The 21,776-nt window shown below is 37.6% G+C and overlaps 1 protein-coding gene across 2 annotated transcripts; it reads left to right on the top strand.

Moving 5' to 3' along the window:
- The first annotated feature begins 10 nt into the window (after positions 1-10).
- On the top strand, positions 11-20,179 carry LOC128006270 (ubiquitin carboxyl-terminal hydrolase 20). 2 transcript variants are annotated; one of them, XM_052592726.1, is made up of 26 exons: positions 11-146; positions 892-990; positions 1,076-1,129; positions 1,237-1,299; positions 1,424-1,558; positions 1,789-1,891; positions 3,734-3,803; positions 3,956-4,069; positions 4,353-4,431; positions 4,789-5,221; positions 6,927-7,073; positions 7,184-7,296; positions 8,707-8,799; positions 10,230-10,402; positions 10,883-10,977; positions 11,129-11,162; positions 11,351-11,396; positions 11,502-11,682; positions 11,880-12,006; positions 13,203-13,372; positions 14,002-14,083; positions 14,354-14,462; positions 15,022-15,124; positions 16,256-16,324; positions 16,447-16,605; positions 18,787-20,179. In XM_052592726.1, exons 2-25 carry the CDS (start codon positions 910-912, stop codon positions 16,599-16,601), a joined length of 2,829 nt encoding a protein of 942 aa, XP_052448686.1. In that variant the 5' UTR covers positions 11-146; positions 892-909; the 3' UTR covers positions 16,602-16,605; positions 18,787-20,179. The 2 variants fall into 2 exon arrangements, with proteins under 2 accessions (XP_052448686.1, XP_052448687.1); XM_052592727.1 differs by lacking the exon at positions 8,707-8,799 and having other exon boundaries at positions 12-146.
- Positions 20,180-21,776: the final 1,597 nt, after the last annotated feature.

Below are 21,776 nucleotides of genomic sequence, written 5' to 3'. Positions count from 1 at the left end.
CTGGTCAGAGCTGTGACGCACACTCATCATGCTGTTGAATTCAGTATGGATGCTGTTTAGTACACTGCTACCCACCACTGTTACAAATACCACCGATTGACCTAAAATGATCATCAGTGAGCCTTATTTTTGTTTCTGTCTGACAGGTAAATGTTTGTTCTTATTTTCCTTCGGCTGAAGCGGAGTGTCACTATTTATTTGCTAAGATAACATTATGTCGACTCAGCGTCTGTGTCTTCTAGCCCGAGTGTAAATATGACTGTTTATTCTGTGAGATCTTGATGTTAATCAGCTTTACGGGGGTAGACGATGACATGTAGAGGAACTGAAGTGCGATGAAAAACAAGAAAAACACCGGAGATCCAGAAAGACTGATTATTTAGTTTTGAGACATATTTTTACATTTAGAAGAGTGAGGCCGACTCATATTAATATGATTGTTTACCCTTTCTTTTTGGATTTCTGTTGGAGATTTTCGTATGGAAAAACAGATTCACAGATAATACATCTTTATGATGCATTATTGTGCATTTTTCCTAATTGTAACAATAGACGAGGTGATACGGGGTGAACGCATCCCTCTCAGTCGTGCTTGGCGCATGAAACAGCATTTTTGGGCTCCTGAGATTTAGGCACAGACTCACTGCTACTCGCATCTAGATATTTCACCCTTAGTTTTCTTATTTTTTCTCCTTTAATTATCATTATTTTTAAACAATGCATTCAGTGATGGCAATTTATCCTCTTTTAGCTGATGCTGAGTCTGTAAGTGCATAATTACTTAAAGGGCGAGTTGTTCAAAAAATTGTGCCATCATTTTTATATTTTCATATTGATGCTGTGTAGCGCTGTACTAGTAGATCTCAAAATGTTCTTTGTTTATTTGAATAGAGTGAGGTGAAAATCAAGATGACTGAAAATGGGGATTTCTGTCCTCACTTGGACACTATTGGTGAAGTTACCAAGGAGGAACTGATTCAGAAATCAAAGGTTAGAATTACCTTTGCTAATATTTAAGCCTTAAACGTGTCTACAGTGCTGTGTATTTCATTTGATCACATTGTATTTACTCAAGGGCACATGTCAGTCATGTGGAGTAGGTGGACCCAACCTCTGGGCATGTCTACAGGTGGGCTTTTCCCCTAGCAAACATGATAGATGAGTAGAATGCATTTTTAGGCCAAGAAGATTTCTTAAAATTCATAATCGTTACTCTCTGTCCTGCTTTGCCCACAGTGTGACTGTCACTATTTGGGCTGCGGAGAATCATTTTCTGATCACAGTACTATACACGCACAGGTGACTTTCTTGTTCATTCAGTTATTCAGTCCATTCTCTGGCATTAGATCTGTTCAGTTATTATGCATATCAGTTTCTCTGATTCTTTTATACATGTGTGCATCTTATTTGAATTTTTTTCCAGGCCAGAAAACACAATCTGACAGTAAACTTGACCACATTCAGGGTGTGGTGTTATTTCTGTGAGAGGGAGGTGTTTCTGGAACCAAAGCCTGTTACTCCTGTATCATTAGCTCACTGCTGCAAACCACATGAACAGGTAAAGTCATCAGACTGTTTAAAACACCTCACAGAAATGTCAACTTTTAGCTTTCTAGGATTGTGTAAACATGATGTGTTTGTTACTGCCTGTTTGAGGTTGGCTCTTTCTCCTCCATTATTATTATCTGTCTGAAGATCTCATTTAGGCATAATAATAAAGTACATAATAATAATAAAGTACATGAATGATACAAGAAAGATAATTATCTTGTTTTTTCATCCCCAAAGGATCCTCTTCCCCAGACAACATGTTATCCGTTAAAAGCAGTGCCTATCGCAGTGGCAGATGAGGAAGGCTCAGAATCTGAGGAGGATGAGCTCAAGCCTAGAGGTATAAATATGTTAAGAGGAAGATAGTACACTTTGCATGGCATTTCAAATCCTCAATATATTTTTATGTGTTCAAAAGAAGTCTCTTCTGCACAGACTGCATTTGTTTGATTGAAAAACAAATGTAAGTAAAAATTAATGAAAAATGAATATTTTGAAATTTTATTACTTTTCAAATAAACATTTTCTAGCTTAATATATCGTCAAATACAGTATATTTCTGTGACGGCAAAACGTTCAAGGAACAAATGTTCAAGGAACATTTGAAACTCAAGAAACAGATTCGGCTCTCAAGAAACATTTATTACTATTGTCAGTGTTGATAATTTTTGTGGGAACCGTGATACTTTCTGAGGATGTTTTTGATGAATATAAAGTTCAAAAGAACAGCATTTATGCATCCTTTCTGAGTAGAAGTATTGATTTCTTAAAGGGGTGGTTGACTGGTTTGTTTCTAGGCTTTTTTTATTCCATTATTTTTTATTTACCTTTATTCCACACCGATCTGTCCCTTCTTTGACAGACGTCTCAATAATTTCCTGTTTTTATGAGGCCCCTTCCTCAGAAATACACGATGGGCTGCAATTGGTCAGCTGGCTCAGTGTGTCATGTTTCGCTAAACCACCTCGAGCGCGTCTGAACATCCGGCCCCCCTCAAGCTCAGAATGTGCTCCTGTTGTATTGTAGACAATGACGTCCTCTATATTGCTTATCAGTTTGAGCCCGATTGAGACGCAGAGAATATTAATGAAGAAGATCGCGCAGAACCTGTGCAAGCACGGCTCTTAATGTTATGTTTGTTTGTTGTTGTCTCATACCTTTAGATACGCTGTTGTCTGTAAATGCTACTGCTTCTGTTAGCTTTTAATATACGGTTTTATTCTGAAAGATTTAATACAACACAGCAACCATATGCGCATCCATGTTTAATGTTTCTCATTGCTTTGTGAAAATAAGTTTATAAATGGAACAGTTTGTTGGAGCTGACCTGATGATCTGAAAGAGAGAGAGAGAGAGAGAGAGAGAGAGAGAGAGAGAGAGAGAGAGATGCAAAAGTAGGGCGACGCGAGGAACCGTATTGAGAACCAATGCTGTAGAACATTGGTTCTGAAACTTGTGGATCCATTAGAATCATTAGAAGACAGCATTGCGATTCATATATGAACAGATTTTTACATGTACCCCTAGTTTTCTCTTCCTCTTCTCTAAAGCAGCACAACATGACCTTGTCCCCTTTGTTGCGTGTTCCTGGGGGCAGGGTTTTTCTGGGCTCGTGAAGTAATGGACCCAGGAAGAAGCTTGTTGTAGTCCCTTACCAGCTGTTTTTGTAGGCATTAAACTGACAGAATTTTAAAAGACAATATCTCTGTTTGCACTGAACTTTCAGCGCTGCAACTTTGCAGATATTGTTTTTATGCTCAAACAGCAACATTACAAACGAACTAATGTTAAAAATGTGAAATCGCAATCAACCACCCCTTTAAATAAAAGTTAACTGACCGAAAAAATTCATAGTAGTTGTTAGTCAGTTTTAATTTTTCAAATGACCTTTTCAGTAACTTGTATATTTACTAACAGATGGCTATCATGTCCTGCTTATACAACATTTCAAAGGAGCAGATTGAGTTATGTCTATATGAAGGAATAACCAGCCGATTACTTGTTCTGTTCTCTTAATATGAGAAGGCATAATGGAAGTATGTCACCCGAATTAAATTGGATCTTATTGTCGTTAATTATGCGGAATGACTAAGATTCTGTTCCATACTCCAAAGTTGTAGGCGAGTTGGTTAGTATTTCTCATTATACTATTTATTCTGCTTAATACTAAACACTTTCTCAGGTCTCACTGGGATGAAGAACATTGGGAACTCTTGTTACATGAATGCTGCACTGCAGGCCTTGTCCAACTGGTGAGATCACAATTTGTAAAGCATAAATAAGTATAATTCAGACAAAACCAATGGAAAGCGTGACTGGTTCCACTGGTTTATTTTTTAGGTCTGTGCATACTGCTTCTGAAATTGATATAGGTTTTCCTGTTTCTTTGTCTTTTTCTCTCCAGTCCTCCTTTGACTCAGTTTTTCCTGGATTGTAGTGGGTTGGTCCATACGGATAAGAAGCCAGCGTTGTGTAAAAGCTATCAGAAGCTTATCTCTGAGCTCTGGCACAAGAAACGGTAACAAGCACTGACCTGCCAAAATGTTAACCTAGACCTGGAACTAGCAAACTTAATCTTAAAGGAGTAGTTCACGTCCAGAATAACAATTTCCTGATGATTTACTCACTCCCATGTCATTCAAAATGTTCATGTCTTTCTGTCTTCAGCTGCAAATAAATTAAGGTTTTTGAGGAAAACATTCCAGGATTTTTCTCCATATAATGGACTTCAGCGGTGGCTTTAATATATTGAGCTTGGTACTAATTATATGAATCTTGTTGTTCTCTGTTGGTCTGTCAAGGCCAAGTTATGTTGTGCCCACTAGTCTGTTTCATGGAATCAAACTGGTGAACCCCATGTTTCGTGGCTACGCTCAACAGGTATATGAAGTTATTTTAGTATTATTTAATTTTACTATTACAGTAATTATTCATATTTTATAATGTTTTTTATTTTTACATAAATGTTTGAGTAATTTTGTTAGGTGTTTTTTTTTAATATATTTCAATTTTAGTTTTAATATATATTATAATCAGTTGCCAAGTTAACATTTATAATTTACTTTTTTTTAAGTGTATTTTTTTTGTCTAACATATTTTAAAAGCATTTAAAATTGTTTTAGGTAACAATAACAACACTGATATGAAGATTACAATGCAGCCTTTCAAGACTGTTAATATTAACATAACATAACATTTTTGTAATGTATACTCTTTTCTTCCTTGCCGTCTTTTAAGGACACTCAGGAGTTTTTGCGATGTCTCATGGACCAACTTCACGAGGAGCTGAAGGAGCCTTTGACCGGCTGCAGCGGTGCTATCTCAGATGTCCTGCCTGACCACAACCTTGACAACCATAATCATGTCGATGGAGACCGAAGCCCCTGTGAGGAGGAGTTCCTGTCATGTGACTCTGGATCAGGAAGCGAGAGAGGAGATGGAGAGAGGGCAGGAGGAGAAGCAGAGCTGCTCATCCAAGACGAATGTGTGGGAGTAAGAGGAATTGGAGCAATCTCGGAGAAAGAGAGGCTGAAGGAGAGAAGAGGAGAAGAGAGGACACGGGAAATGGATGAGGATGCTGATGTGGACACGGCGGCACAAGAGGGACAGGCAGAGAGAGAAACAGAGGCAACAACTGCAACCACAACTGTGCTGGCACCAGGAAATGAAGGTATGAGGTTTTTACAATCATTATCATAATGTTTGTGGTCTCCAAGATTTGTATGTGTGTTTTTAAATAGCTGTTTTCTATTTAAAAAAACAAAACAAATCTGTTCATTCGATGGAGAACCTGTATTTTAAGCAGCCGTTACTCCAGTCTTCATTCTCCTAATTAGAGTTGTTCCGATTCCGATACTAGTATCGGAAATATCTCCGATACCACAACAAATTCTGGCATCGGCATCGGCGAGTACATGAACCCATATACCGATCCGATACCATTTTCTTAAAAAAGACCTAGTTATGACCGCAAGCTTTGCCTAACCGCTGCACGGTTCTTCTTCGCTGCTCAAAATGCATTGAAAACACAGGAAGTTGTGCTGTGTTGCCACAAGCAACCCCTGTTTAGAGCAGCGAAGAAGAAATGAAAACGCGTTAGCAGCCCTTATCTATATATGACTGGATCACTCATCACATTCTAAACTGCCAAAAGACAGTGAAGCCGCTACTATATTATAGATCAGTGGTTAGCAGTATGTCTCTGTAGTACCGGTAGTTACAGACTCTCGAGTATATTCAGTACCGGCAACTGCGTTCAGTCGCTTCCGTGTAAGTCAAAACGCAGGGCTCCAGACAGTAGCCGAATATATACTAGTGTCTGTGAATATTAAACTGCAAAATACTATTTAAATATTACTCCCGCAAAATCTACATCTCTGTGGGTGACTGGCACAGATGCGCGAGAGCTCGCTGTTTTGTAGTCTCTGCTGTGTGTCATGAGGACACGAACGCATAAACCGTCACTTCATGAGAATTTACCGTTTCATTTGAGAATACTGTCATATCATAAACACAGACACTCAAAGATCTTCATGGCAGCCCATTAAAATAAATGTTTGGTTTACATGAGTAAATTGACAATATATAAAGCTACTGTTGTAGCCTACAGTAATAATAATACGTCTCTATAATAATAATAATTATGCCTAGATGGTTGCTTGTTTTTTACTTGTTTTGTTGTAAAGAGATTATCTGATTAATAGATCTTTTTTTATATTCCTAGACTTATTTGTTGCAGTTTTTTTATACAGTTATATTGTAAAACTTAAATACCTTTTTTAGTTTGCGGTGTTAGATTTTTGGCTGCATTTGAAGTTCTTTTTTGCATAAGAAAATAAATAATACTGTCAAATTCATGTTAGATAATAAAAATACTGTAATAAATACAGTAGTTCACCATGTATTTGTTCATGTTTTATTGAGGGATCTGTCTGAAGCACACCATAAAAAAATTCTAGCAATTTACACAGGGCTAGTAGTATATACAGCTGTATATACAGATATACACCCAGGTATCGGATCAGTACTCGGTATCGGCCGATACCCTGAGCCCAGGTATCGGAATCGGTATCGGGAAGAGAAAAAGGGTATCGGAACATCTCTACTCCTAATCACATGATCATTCAGAATTTAAAAACACCTTCAGTTGTGCTTGTATAATATTTTTGTGGAAGCCATTATCCTCTTTTCTTTTCTTAAAAAAAGAAAGAAAATAACAGCTATTATTTCAAAAATAAATCTTATTTAATAATGTAAAAAAAAAAGTGGTGCATGAAAGTGTTAATCTTACTCCAAACATTTAAAAGATAGTTTATGTTTAGTTGTTTTGGAATGTGAATATAATTCTTACTTTCTGATCCCACTTTCTCTTGCAGAACCTGATAATGAAGCTTCCATGCAGTGTCCGTCCTCTCGCCCCTGTAGCCCCACTCGCAGTGTGTTAGAACTCCACTCCAGACTCTCCAGCAGCCCACCTAGATCCAGCCCCCTCAGAGCTGGACCCACTTACACATTCAACAGAGGTTTGCTTCTCTCATATCAGTACAAATAAATACAGCATAGTTGAAAAAAAAAAGTTTTAATTTGTATTTTGCTTTGCACAAAATAACCATCATGATTGTTTGTCCTGTAGCTCAAATGCTCCTGAGCACCAAGAAGAAGAAGCAGTCCCGTTTCCGCAGTGTTATTTCAGATATCTTTGATGGATCCATTCTGAGTCTTGTTCAGTGTTTGACATGTGACCGGGTGAGGAAAGGATGCAAGGAGTTTTTCTGTCTCTAGAGGGCACCAAACACCAAATCACGTTCATCGCACTTAAAAATTTTGGCAACACTTCATTTTAGGACCTCTTAACTAGTTGCTTATTAGCATGCATATTTCTAGAATAATAACTATTTATTAGTACTAATTATGCACATATTAATGCATTATTTACATGCCGTTATTCTACATTCCTAATCCTACCCAATACCTAAACTCAACAACTACCTTACCAACTTTAATAAGCAGCAAATTAGGAACTTATTGAGGTAAATGAACAATGTTCCCTATTCTAAAGTTTTTGTAGCTTAAAAAAAAAAAATGCAGGATAATCTGTCATGGGCCATGTAGTTTCCAAGGAGATCCACTTCCATTTCAAATCAAATCTAGAAGAATACTACAACAAACTGTATTCATATCAAATGAACTTATGGGGGTAAATTTCGTCTAACTGTTGGGGGGAAACAACAATAATAATAATTTCGCAAAAGCAATTTGTTGAAAAGGACACAAATAATACAGCTCAAATTGAACTTGTAAGGATATGTATACACAGAGGAAAGTCTAACTATTAGGGCAGCCTATGACTGTACCAAATTATTTTAGACAACTTCAAGCTGTTGTGGTCGCACTGCAACAGTGCTCGTGTCCGTTGTAGACATTACTATCCATCACAGTGTTGCCAACTCATGTGGTTTTCCCATGGAATTGTGCTGCTTTATCACTGTTGCCACGGGTTGAAGTGACCCAATAACAGTAAAGTATTTAACTAGGTGACCCTCTCTAAGCGAGGTTAGTTTGGGCTAGTTTTGAGGAGTAATTGCACAGGTTTTGTTGTGAAAACCTAGCAACCCTTTCCGTCAAGTCGAAAAATACATTATAATCATCTGTATTAAAGAGAAAATAATAACTTCATCCAATGTTTAAATGAATAAATTAGACTTGACAGCCTTAATTACTGGAGTTCCACAACTACTGACTTTGTTCTTTCTCACCGGACTTGTGTGTGTGTGTAGGAAGGTGACTTAGATTGTAAAAAAAAGATGAACGACGCAGCTCCTATTCCTTTCACTATAGAGACGTGAAGCCAAAGGATCTTAGTATAGCTGATGCCATCTTGAGTAAAAGACATAATTTGGAGCCAGAGTCTGCGCAGTAGTGACATGAGGTGGAGCCGCAGTATCAAACTCCCGCAGACCCAATCAACCATAACGACCCATTTATATAGCATTAAATTACTAGCAAAAATCTAACTTATCACAAAAACGAACAATTTAACATATGTCAGCGTCATAGCAACTACCTTAAATGACCAAAAACATCTTTTTGATAAATTGTATTGGAAGCGTAAATTATTTTTTTATTTTGACTCAAGTCCCATTTGTTTACATGGAGAGGGTGGCGTTTATGACGTGTACTGCAGCCAGCCACCAGGGGGCGATCAAAGAGCCCGCAGCTTCACTTTTCAGGACGTGTGAGGCACACCTGGTAGGTGATGTAAAAGAGGAAAACAGGCATTTGGACCAAAGCATTGTGAGGCAAGGGAGGGGGAGACTTAAAATGTTTCTAAACTTAAAACGCGCTTTTACCCTGTTTGTGTTGTTTTATTACTTACACCATTATTTAAAGGGGGGGTGAAATGCTATTTCATGCATACGGAGTTTTTTACACTGTTAAAGAGTTGGATTCCCATGCTAAACATGGACAAAGTTTCAAAAATTAAGTTGTACGTTTGTAGGAGTATTTTTGTTCCCAAAATACTCCTTCCGGTTTGTCACAAGTTTCGGAAAGTTTTTTTCGAGTATGGCTCTGTGTGACGTTAGATGGAGCGGAATTTCCTTATATGGGTCCCGAGGGCACTTCTGCCGGAAGAGCGCGCGCTCCCGTATAGCGAGGCTGAGCAGCACAGACATTTCACTGATCAGAGCGATTCACTGATCAGAGAGAGAGCGTCGCGAAAAGTCACAAAAGATGTGTGGTTTTGGTTGCCAAGACAAGACAACCCTGCACAGATTACCAAAAAAAAAAAAAAACCAGCATTAAGGGACCAGTGGATGGAGTTTATTTTTACAGAGCATCAACGGAGATGTGCAAGTGTTTGTGTTTGTTCCCTGCATTTCGAAGATGCTTGTTTTACAAACAAGGCCCAGTTTGACGACGGATTTGCATATCGTTTATTTCTTAAGGATGATGCAATCCCAACGAAAAAGGGTCACGATCGTGTGTTGGAACCGCAGGCGGTGAGTAAAACTGCTTCAAATATCTCTGCCTCCTTGTCAGTGCGTCCCCTCCCAGGCCGGAGACCCGGGTTCGAGCCCCGCTCGGAGCGAGTCGTTGCTGCTGCTGCTCTCGTTCAGTTTCAGCCTCGGGATCTGATTCTGGATCATAAATAAACGGCTGAATCTGACTGTAAGCCATGGTTTGTTTTGGATGATGGTTTTTCCCTCATGGTAATGTCACAGTTTCCACATGCTCTCAACACAAAAGCCTACTGGCACTCGTGATTCTTTAGCTCCGCCCACACATCACGCCTCCAGCCGGTCGTGTTTTTCCGGGAAAAATCAGTACAGACTATCTTTCTCTTATGAATATAATAAAACTAAAGACTTTTTGGAGTTATGAAGGATGCAGTACTACTCTATAGGTACTCAAGATTAACAGGATATTGAGTGAAAACGAGCATTTCACCCCCCCTTTAAAGTATAAAACATTGTTATTTACAATACACAGAATGGTTTTAATCATATTTATAAGGGGGGGCAACCTTCAGATGGGGGGGAGGGGTCCCAACACCCTCAGGATTTCCGCCTGTGCATAAACTAAATATTATGTGACTGTAGAAGCATATATTTTACCGGTACGGTGTGTTGTAAACTACAGACCGAACAATGTTTCAAAGAAAATATCTGCCTTTACAGGTTTCAACAACTGTGGAGACCTTTCAGGACCTGTCTTTGCCTATTCCGGGTAAAGAGGATTTGGCCAAACTCCATTCCTCCATCCACCAGAGTGCTCCTGTTAAAGCTGGAGTCTGCACGGATGCCTATGTCACCCAGGGCTGGATCTCCTACATCATGGAGTCTATACGAAAGTATAGTGAGAGAGTGATGGGCAAAAAATGATCAAGATGTGGAAAGAGCAAAATGGGGCTTTGACAATTAATTCCACTACAGTTAAAAAATTGGGGTTTAGAAATACTGAAATAAGTCTCTTGTACTCAGAAAGGCTATGTTTATTTAATCAAATATGCAGTAAAACCTTATGAAATATTATTACAACATACAATCAGTATTATTTTAATACATTTTAAAATGGTATTTACACTTGTGATGGCAAAGCTGCATTTTCAGCAGCCATTACACCAGTTTTCCAGTCAGAATTTATGCTAATATTCTAATTTGGTCAATATTTTTTTACAATGTTTCATTATTTGATGAATTAAATTACTTTTTTTTACTTTAGTCTTTACTGTCACTTTTGAACAGTAGTGTGAAAAAGCTGAATGGAAGACAATGTAATTGCCATGAAAACAATCATTGATCTGTTAATATAACTGTATGTGTTTATGCAGGTTTGTAGTGTCTTGTATTCCGAGTTGGTTTTGGGGCCCAATGGTAACGCTGGAGGACTGCCTGGCAGCCTTCTTCGCTGCTGATGAGCTGAAAGGTTAGGACATTGTGTTTATCATTTCTGAATGTGCAGTTGCAATTATAAATCAGATAGATAAGAGGGGAAAAAGTATATTCCCTTTTCCACACTGTTGCACTGCCTGTCAATCCTTAGTTGACTTGATATTTATTTTCTTTCCACCAAACAGGAGACAACATGTACAGCTGTGAACGATGTAAAAAGTAAGTTTTCTTGGTGGAAAAAAGACTGAAATGTATGTGATCAAGATATGTAATAATGTAGTAGTTACTATGCTTTTTAAACATTTTGTACTCTAATCTAAATAGTACTTATGGTTTACAGCCAAAATCATATCATAGCTGTAAGGTTTAAATGATGAAACGAGCTCATTTACTCTACCTTTTTCCAGATTGAGAAATGGTGTGAAATATTGTAAAGTTCTGCGTCTGCCAGAAGTAAGTAACCCCCTCCAATTCAATCTGCTCATTTACTGGATCACTACATTTACTTTTCAACAGAACTTGTATTCCTAGTGATTTTGTACGTAATGCTGTTTTCAGATATTGTGCATTCACCTGAAGCGTTTCAGACATGAAGTCATGTACTCGTTCAAGATAAACAGCCACGTGTCATTCCCGTTGGAGGGTTTGGATCTCAAGCCCTTCTTGGCTAAGGAGAGCCCGTCTCAGATAACTACTTATGACCTGCTGTCTGTCATCTGTCATCACGGCACTGCTGGGAGTAAGTTTCTTCAGTGTAATATTGCGAAATGATTGCGTGGAAGGAACTTTGAGATTTTTTTAATGTTATTTGGCATTTATTCATCACTGGCACTTTTCCCAGATGACAATTAAGACATTATTTCGTCTATGGGTTTAATTGAATGAGATAATGTGTATCCCCCCCCCCCCCCCCCCCCCCCCCCCCCCGCTGGACAGGTGGTCACTATATAGCGTACTGTCAGAACGTGATCAACGGACAGTGGTACGAGTTTGACGATCAGTATGTAACAGAAGTGCATGAGACAGTAGTGCAGAACGCTGAAGCGTATGTTCTCTTCTACAGGTACACTTAATTTTTTGACTTTGTTATGGTTGCTAAAGGGGTCATGAACTGAGAAATCAAAATATCCTTGATGTTTTGACATCACCTGTGCGGTTACATATGGAGCAGCATTTACTGCACAGAGCCGGTGTTTACTGACAATCTACGCAAAACCACGGTCATATTTTGCGCAGCTTGTCAGTGAACAACGGCTCTGTGCAGTAAATGCTGCTCCATATGAAAACGTGCAAGTGATGGAAATTTACCACTGATTACAAAACCGGCTTAATTTACAGTACATGACGTGCATTAAATATTGCATTTTATTTATCGTGCAACCCGTACTTAGTCAGTTATTACTGATTGTTTAATATGTACTGAGTATTAAATCGTTTTTAACCTAAATCATAGCACTGTCCCTCTATGAAGGATGTAGGCTGTCAAACATACACAACTTTTAGCCAATCATAGCAGTGGGCATTTCTGAATCTACAATCCACCACACCTACTTAAACTGACCGTTCCGATGAGGGGCCTATTGCTTCTAAATTATGATAACATTATAAGTGGCCCTCAGACAACATTACAAACCATCTCTGTTACTTATGTAATCCTTGTTCCCTCAAAAAGGGACCGACTGAAAGGGAACAAAGGCCGTTCATGACCCCTTTAAAAGTGCACTCAGTAATGTTTTTCCTTATTAAAGTAATGGTGAATTGGAATGAAATGGTAATTCATGCTTTTTGGAAATGTGTTTTCATAATTTTTTAATATGTTATAACTAATTTTCTCATCATTCTTCATGGGCATTTAGTCTGATTAAACCCTGCCCCTTTTCTTACAACCCCAAGCTTTCGATCAGATGGATGGAACCAAGTTCCACCCTTAATGAACTCAGATGTAGGCTACATCATAACACAGAAGAAAATATCTGTCACAACTGTTTTACACATAATGAAATTAATAATAATTAAAAAGATATATGAGTAAAACAATATTCACTTACATAAACGAAGATACCAGTTGTATCAATAGCTTAAAAAAAACTTTTTTTATTCTACATGAAGTTGGTTGCCCCTTCATGGAAGCTACCATGTTGACATGACATGACTAGCATCATAACAAACCACCAGCAAAACACAAAAATGTATTGGGATTGATTCCAATTGTATTTACATTATTTTATGACATGGAGTTTATGTTCATTTCTCTTTCAGGAAGAGCAGTGAAGAATCTGTGACAGAGAGACAGAAGGTTGTCGCTTTGGCTAATTTAAAGGAGCCCAGTCTGCTGCACTTCTACATCTCCAGAGAATGGCTCAACAAGTTCAACACATTCACTGAGCCTGGACCCATCACCAACCACACGTTCCTCTGTCAGCATGGAGGTACAATCAGACACAAATACTCACAAATATATATCTAAAACTCCTCCACACTGGTATGAATTAACTTTGCCACTATATTGACACCCGACTGTGATTTACTGTGTAAGTATGAAGAGCTGAATGCGAGCATAAATTGGCTTTAGTGAGTAAGTTAATGGATTTACTGCCTACAGAACGTGGTTGATGACTTTGATGTAAACTGCAGCATAATGGATGGTTTAAATTGCAAGAACTATTAATTATATTAAACCACCAAATTTAGTGTGTAAATGCATCCTATCTGAAGCTGAAATATACCTCTGCTACTTCTGCTGTAATAAAAACAAATTAACTCAAAAATAGGATGTCAGTTTAAAGTTATACATCTTAATTTTCAGTATTTTAATTAAGGTTATGCTAATATAACTAAATGTAAGTATTTTTAAAAACTTCCGTGGGTCCTCCTTTTGAAGTTTGCTGAGACCTCCTAGCAGAGACCTGTGGTTAATAACCAGTGATGTTGCATTAAGTGACACATTAAACTCCACTATTTGGTACAAAATAATGAAATAATCATATTTTATCTTTTATTTTAACTTTTTCACTTACTGTAAGCAGTAAAAACTTGACTCAAGTGTGATTTTATACAGGAATCCCTCCTACAAAGTACCATTATGTGGACGATCTGATTGTGATCCTTCCCCAAAATGTGTGGGAATATCTTTACAATAGGTGAGTCATGCATATCAATGCACATTTCTGATGTTTAGAAAGTCCTCAGGATGTTTACCACCTCAGTAGAATATGGTATGACTTGAGCTTTTGATCTGGTGGAGTCAACAAAACCTCAGTCCAACCCTGAGTTCTGTCGGTTCAAGACATCTGACGTCATGTGTAAGGAACTCCACCAGCAGTGCAGTGTAAACATTGTTGAGTTATGTGTTTGCTCTTTTCACTGGCCATACTTTGAAAGTTTCTTCATGTCTGAAACATTTTTCACAGGTTTGGGGGAGGCCCAGCTGTGAATCACTTATACGTGTGTGCCATCTGCCAAGTAGAGCTGGAGACTTTAGCCAAACGGCGGAAACTGGAGATAGACACCTTCATCAAGGTGGACAAATTACTTCAAGTGGCATCCAAGTCATGAGTGATTAGTGCCTGCTTGAGTGTTGCCCACTTAAAAGTATACAGTGAGATGCTACACACCACCACAAGACTGAGAGGAAGCGTATTTGAATAGTGTTCCTCAAGGTTATGTCCTCAGATCTACAGCATTTTTATGTAACATGGTGTGGAATTTCCTCTTGGAAGGAGCATAATGTTCCTGGAAGTGCTTGGTGCTCGTAGAGAGCCAGAGTACTGATGAAAAACAGACTGCATGCTGGACAGAGAAAGGGTGTGATCTGCACCGCAATCTTACCAGAAGTGCAGCATCTGTGAGATGAATCACTAGCTTGGAATCAGACATGTTTTAAAGCTTTAGAAAAATCTAAAGATCATTTTTGAAACTCAGCAGGTTTGAAAGGAGCACACCAGAATGAAATAAAACATAATTGCTCTATAATACAATTTGGTAAAATGCTGAAATGCTGAAATGCTCAGATTGGTCAGAGAGAGTTTGATAATCCTCATATCTCACTCTCTGTTTCTCTTCCTCTCTCTGTCTACAGTTAAACAAGGAGTTTCAAGCTGAAGAAGCTCCTACGGTCATCCTGTGTATCAGCATGCAGTGGTTTAGAGAATGGGAGAACTTTGTCAAAGGCAAAGACAATGGTACGGTCTCATACAAACAGAGTAATGCACATCTCAACAAATATATGATACTGTTAATTTTTTTAACAGAGAGAATATGCAGCAAAATAAATAATTTACTCTGATGCATTAAGTTCACTGGCCTGAGGGAGGTGTAGAAGTGTCTGCTTATATTGTGCGACCCTTGTGACATGTTCTATTTGTATTTGAACAATTGACAATGTGTAAATCAACATTGATGATTCATATTTTTAAATGGAAAATTGCAGAATTTATTACAAATAATTTATCCTTGCACATTTTTTAAATCTGTGTGCCCTTGTAAACTTTGAATATCCCCTCCCCCTTACAATGACGTCTTGTCTCTGATGATGTGTGAGTGTGAGGTCAGGGTAAATAGTTTCACTCACATGAAATAATATTCAATGCAGTCAATTAAAAATGGACAAAAGTTCATCCCACACTCACTTTTTTTTGTCTTTTTTTAAGATGCCCTTTACTTGCATTTAATGTCATAATAGGCAAGAACAGTCGATCACAATCTCAGACTTGATGGGTTACTTGAAAATGAAAATTCTGTCATCAGTTACTCAGCCTCACCTCATTCTAAACCTGTATGACTGACTGACTTTTTTCTTTACACAAAGATATTTTGAATAAAATACTACATTGAGTTTCACTATTTGGCCCAAAATCACTGCATTATTTTTTCAAAATATCATATTTATACATTTTAAATGGAGAATGGAGAAAAGAAAAATGACTGAAGAATGACACAAGAATGATTAAATGATAGTGTTTTTTATTTTTTGGTGAACTGACCTATTAGGGTTTTGTGTAAAAAAACATTGCAAAAGTCCATGTCACATTTAGGATTTTTTTTTTCATCTATTACTACTCCCCAAAAATTGCCTCTGAATCACATTTAAAACATTGCTCTGTTTGTTTGAGTGTTCTGACCAGCCTAACATGGCAACATCGACTCATCCAGTGGCGAGACTTCTAGCTTTGCCAAGACCACCCTCTGTATTTTCAAGAGAATATTTGCTTATGCACTGTAAAGGTCATTATTCATTTTCATCGCTGCCTCCCTCTCTCCTCTCTCCTCTCTGCTCTCTCTCTCTCTCTCTCTCTCTCTCTCTTCTGGTTTAGATCCACCAGGCCCCATTGACAACAGCAAGATTGCAGTAATGAAAAGCGGACATATCCAGCTTAAACAAGGTATGGACTGTGTGTGCATGCGTCAAACTAAGATGTCTGTGACTCATCTTGTGTTTCAAAACCTTGTCTGACTCGCATATGTGTGTTTGTTTATAGTTCATTATCTATGGCTTGGTTTGCAGGCGCAGACTATGGGCAGATTTCTGAAGAAACATGGCAGTACTTGTTAACTATTTATGGCGGTGGGCCAGAGATTGCAGTACGGCAAACCATCAGCCCCCCAGACAATGACACACACGGTGAAAGGAAGATAGAGGCAGAGACCCGAGCCCTCTGAAATGGTAAGACACACACACACACATATATATATATATACTTGTATTAAATTTGCCAAAAGCGACACTAAGTGCACTTATAATGGTACAAATTATTTATATTTTAAATAATTTATTTTCTTTTTAACTTTCATCAATCAGAATCTTGATATTTGTTTCCACAAAATTATTAGGCAGCACAACTGTGTACAACAATGATGATGACAATAAATGTTTCTTGAGTACTAAATCAGCATATAATTATTTGAATGAATGGTAGTGAATTTCTTCACATTCTATAATAAAATGTCAAACCAAGTATCATTTGTTTGAAACAAATAGCACAACATTATTTTCAAACAAAATAATTTCACAGAACTTTTTTTTATATGAGTAAAAAAAAAAAGATGTTGTTCAAAATTAATACAAGTGTTTAGCCACTTTTTGGTTTTCAAATGTTACAGAGCGTGTGTGTAGTTAAAGCTGTGTATTACAACTACTCTTTACCCGTGTGAACTTGAGGGGAACCCTTTATACATCCTCTAGCCTGAGAAAGTGAAGTTATTTCTGAGGAAAGTCCTGATACCATTAATGCTAGACTTGTTTCATCAGCGTAAGGTATAGACCGGTATGGTGTAGACTGGCTGATTCATCACTAAAGAAATGCATCACCCTTGTGTCGTAAGAGATTTACTGTGATTCTTCAATTATAGGGGCACTTCTGCTACTTGAAATCTTGAACAATTTGAGATCTTCGAACTTTGTTTGATCTGATAAAGGTCTTTATTAACTTTCAGATGGATTTTGGTATAATGCGTAATGTTATTTTTTGATAGGGTGTGTGTGTGTGTGTGTGAGATTAGCAACATGATTATAATTTTATTATACTTATTTTACATTTTGGAAAATGTGTTGAGTAAGCTATGTTAGCTGTTATGTTACTTGACGTTAACTTGAAGTAAAAAATAACAACTTAAGCTACGTTCACACTGTAGGCTGAAACGACCCAATTCTGATTTTTTTGCCCCTATGCGACCTGTATCTGATCTTTTCATGACAGTCTGAACGACACAGATCCGATCTTTTCAAATGTGACCCAGGCCACTTGGGTATGTGGTCCTGAATGGGATACATTTCCGATCTTTTGAAATGCGACCTCCGTCTGAACGGCCAGGCCACATGTATCCGACCCGTACGTCATTGATAGGCTACAAACGTCATAATTCTGTGTTGAAGTAGGAGGGAACGAGAAGAGCCATTCACATCAGTATCCCACCACTCCTGGCTACGACTCCACACCCACACGTTTCTCTGTACCGACGTTGCTAACACTGCTCCACAAAACGCCATGGCCAAAAACCTTGCTCTCCTCTTTCTTTTTAATTTTCTTCTTAAAACGAGAAGATTGTAATTGTGCCGGCTCCGTTGGGAAAATAACATTAATATTGCAAAAAGAGCTCCAGTAAAAAAAAAAAAAAAAAAATACATACAGCACCTTTAAAAAAATAAAAATAAACAGTTTGTTAATGACTCTCTCAGATCATAGTGTAAAAAAAATCTAAAATTAACATTGTGCCTAAAGGGAGGACCACTGTCTTTGACTTAGAAAACTCCGGACACATACCGTATTTTCCAGACTATAAATCACACTTTTTTTCATAGTTTGGCGGGTCATGCGACTTGTAGTCATGTGCGACTTATTTATTAAAATTAATTTGACATGAACCAAGAGAAATGAACTAAGAGACATAAACTAAGAGAAAACATTGCCGTCTACAGCCGCGAGAGGGCACTCTATGCTGCTCAGTGCTCCTGTAGTCTACACTGAGCAGCGTAGAGCGCCCTCTCGCGGTTGGAGACGGTAATGTTTTCTCTTGGTTCTTGGTTCTAAATAAATGCGACTTATAGTCCAGTGCGACTTATATTTTTTTCCTCATCATGGCGTATTTTTTGACTGATGCGACTTACATTCAGGTGCGACTTATAGTCCAAAAAATACAGTACTACTAGTTTGGTGCCTAAACTATACTCTAAAATTATGATGATGTCCCCTAGGATGATTTTGATAGGAAAAATATAAATTTTATCGTGTAAAATCATCCTAGGGGACAGAAAAGTTCCCATAATAACATAATCATATTATTTTAAATATGATAAAACATTCAGTTGTTATTGATTGTTATTTTCTGTTTCTTTGCTCTGCTGTAGGTAATGAAGACCCATGTGTGGATGACCGTTACAAACTGTGCTTACATTTTTGTCTCACAAGCACTTTGTGAGCATTTCTGTGGATCTGCTAATCTGACAGAGCTCTCCTTGTGTAGGGTCTTGTTTATGAAGTGAATAAATCTGTTAGCAGACACACACATAAAACATATTTAACATTCACAAACAAGCTTCATTCATGCGTGCTGGTGATATGCTTGTTTCTGTTGTCAGTGGGACTAAAGGTGGTGATGTAAGCCTTTTATCAGTAGCGCAGAGGTGAATACATAATGCATCACGCAGGAAACTTTCAAAAGAGCTCTTTGCTGACGTCTACCTAGGCAAAATAATGCTTGAACTTAGTTCCTGCATGTTTAAAGAAGCTTTCCATGCCACCCAGATCCACTATATCACAATGAAATCAAGCATGTCGACACTTTTGCAATGAATCAATGCAATGAATCAGTGAATCATAATGGTGGGGAAGGATTAAACGGTTTCACTATTTCACATCAAAGTGAGTTCTGTTTTAAGTTCCGAGTCACTTCTTACCTCTGTGATTAATGAAAACCATTTCCGATTTCTGATTCATCTTAAGTAGCAACAGGCTGTGACGTGATAGGTGGCTTTACCTTTTCATGTTGATGATAAAAGTTTTTTTTAATCTAGGACTGTTTACTCAAATGCTACTGAAATTTGACTATCATCATACATTATAAGATCATATTTAATATTATAAGCTCAGGATGTGGTTTTTTCCTGCCATTAAATATTACATTTTGTTTTAATGCACTTTACAGTCCTCTGTTTTGGCATAGCTTCATGCTCTGGGCCAATTAAAGGAAGTGAATCTTTCCTGGATATCCCCATTTCAGTGCCCCAACTCTGACACAGGGTTGTGCAAGCTACTATATTTGTTCAGTATTAAATGGTCATCAAAATTTTCTCCATTTCCTCAGACTGGCAAAAACATAACTACTTCCTAAAATGCTTGATGTACTGTCTGTTAAAAGCTGCATCATGTATTTGTTACAATGTTAATGATGCAGTACCACAGCCCCAAATGAAACTAACGTAACTAAAATACAATTCACTGCAATGAGGTGTATCAGATGGGTTACAAAATGTTAATAGAATGCTGTTATACTAGTTTTAAGTATGAAAAAATGTAACAGTTTTTATTTATGAAATTTATGAATGTCTTCTTTTCTCATAAGCAGGTCAGAATTGTGCAGAATTGCTGAGCTGTGTAAAGGACAACGTGGTCTGTTACATATTTTGTTGCAGGAACTTAAAATTCCTAGGTAACTTCTGATGTAATGTTTTTTTTTTTTTTTTTACCTAAGCGATTTAAATGTTAAGATTTGACAAATAGAAATAAAGCCTGTTCTTTCTCCACAGTGTCTGTTTCTTTTATTTTATAAGTATTAAATAATTAGTATTAAATATTTTATTATTTGATTAACTCATCGATGAGCAATGGCTGTGATGGGATTAATCTCCATTCATAAACAGCAGATCTGTTTTGCAAAACCTAAACCCATTCCCACACTTAACACTGAAATGGAAATTGTTTCTTAACTAGCATTCTAATTGTTCTTTATTTATCTGATGATTTCAAATAATTTATTTAAAAGTGACATACTATGCCCCTTTTTACATTATGTAATATAAGTCTCTGGTGTCCCCAGAATGTGCCTGTAAACTTTCAGCTCAAAACACTCCACAGATCACTTATTATATCATTTTGAGTGGAAGCAGAAACATGCTGTTTTAGGTGCCTGTCTCTGTAAATGAAAATGAGCTACTGCTCCCCGCCCCTTTTTTCATCGTTACAGTTCGGAACCGCTAAAAACCTCTGTTTTGGTCCTGATTATCAAGTTTATCGCACTTGAACCATGGCTTCTGATCTGGCACAACATGTGAGTACTAAACTAAGTTCTCATTCACACACAAGTTTACATTAAAAACACATGAGTTACAAAAACAGTCGGTTATGTTTGTGAAGGTTTTAGATCTGTGTGGCAGCAGCAATATTCAGTAGCCTAAATAAATCAATAAATCCACTGCTCTCTTGTCCCCTCTTAGGCTGGGACTGTAAACAGTGTTCAGCCAAAGTCAGAACAGTTAGTATGTTTTAATCAAACTTAGGCCATGGCATTAGTGCTGGTGTTACACAGTTGTTGCTTGCAAAATCAAAATGATGGCGCCTAGGGCATATAAACTTGTAAATTAAGAGGAGGTAATTTTATAATGAGATATTTTCTCAGATAGAAAAAGTCTTACCAAAACAAAGTTACTGGGTTAATCCTTTTCACGTTTCCTTGGTTGGTAGATGCACCGGGGACCTGATTATGGCACTTAAAGGGTTAGTTCACCCTAAAATCAAAATGATGTCATTAATAACTTACTCTCATGTCGTTCCAAACCCATGAGACCTCCGTTCATCTTCAGAACACATTTAAAGATATTTTAGATTTAGTCTGAGACCTCTCAGTCCCTCTATTGACGCTGTGTGTACGGTATACTGTCCATGTCCAGAAAGGTAAGAAAAACATCATCAAAGTAGTCCATGTGACATCAGAGGGTCAGTTAGAATTTTTTGAAGCATCAAAAATACATTTTGGTCCAAAAATAGCAAAAACTAAGACTTTATTCATCATTGTCTTCTTTTCCGGGTCTGTTGTGAAATTTCAAAACACTGCGAACGAATCATTCGATGTAACCGGATCTTCTTGAACCAGTTCACCAAATCGAACTGAATCGTTTTAAACGTTTCATGTCTCCAATAAGCATTAATCCACAAATGACTTAAGCTGTTAACTTTTTTAATGTGGCTGACACTCAGTTAAAACAAACCAATATCCCGGAGTAATTCATGTACTCAAACATTACGCTAACTGAACTGCTGTGAAGAGAGAACTGAAAATGAACACCGAGCTGAGCCAGATAACGAACGAAAGATTGACTTGTTCTCGAGTCAAGAACCGTTT

This window comes from Carassius gibelio, chromosome A5 (genome assembly GCF_023724105.1).
Source record: "Carassius gibelio isolate Cgi1373 ecotype wild population from Czech Republic chromosome A5, carGib1.2-hapl.c, whole genome shotgun sequence".
Taxonomy (NCBI): Eukaryota; Metazoa; Chordata; class Actinopteri; order Cypriniformes; family Cyprinidae; genus Carassius; species Carassius gibelio.
Note: the sequence above shows the minus strand (reverse complement) of the source record. Positions and strands in the feature narration are given on the sequence as shown.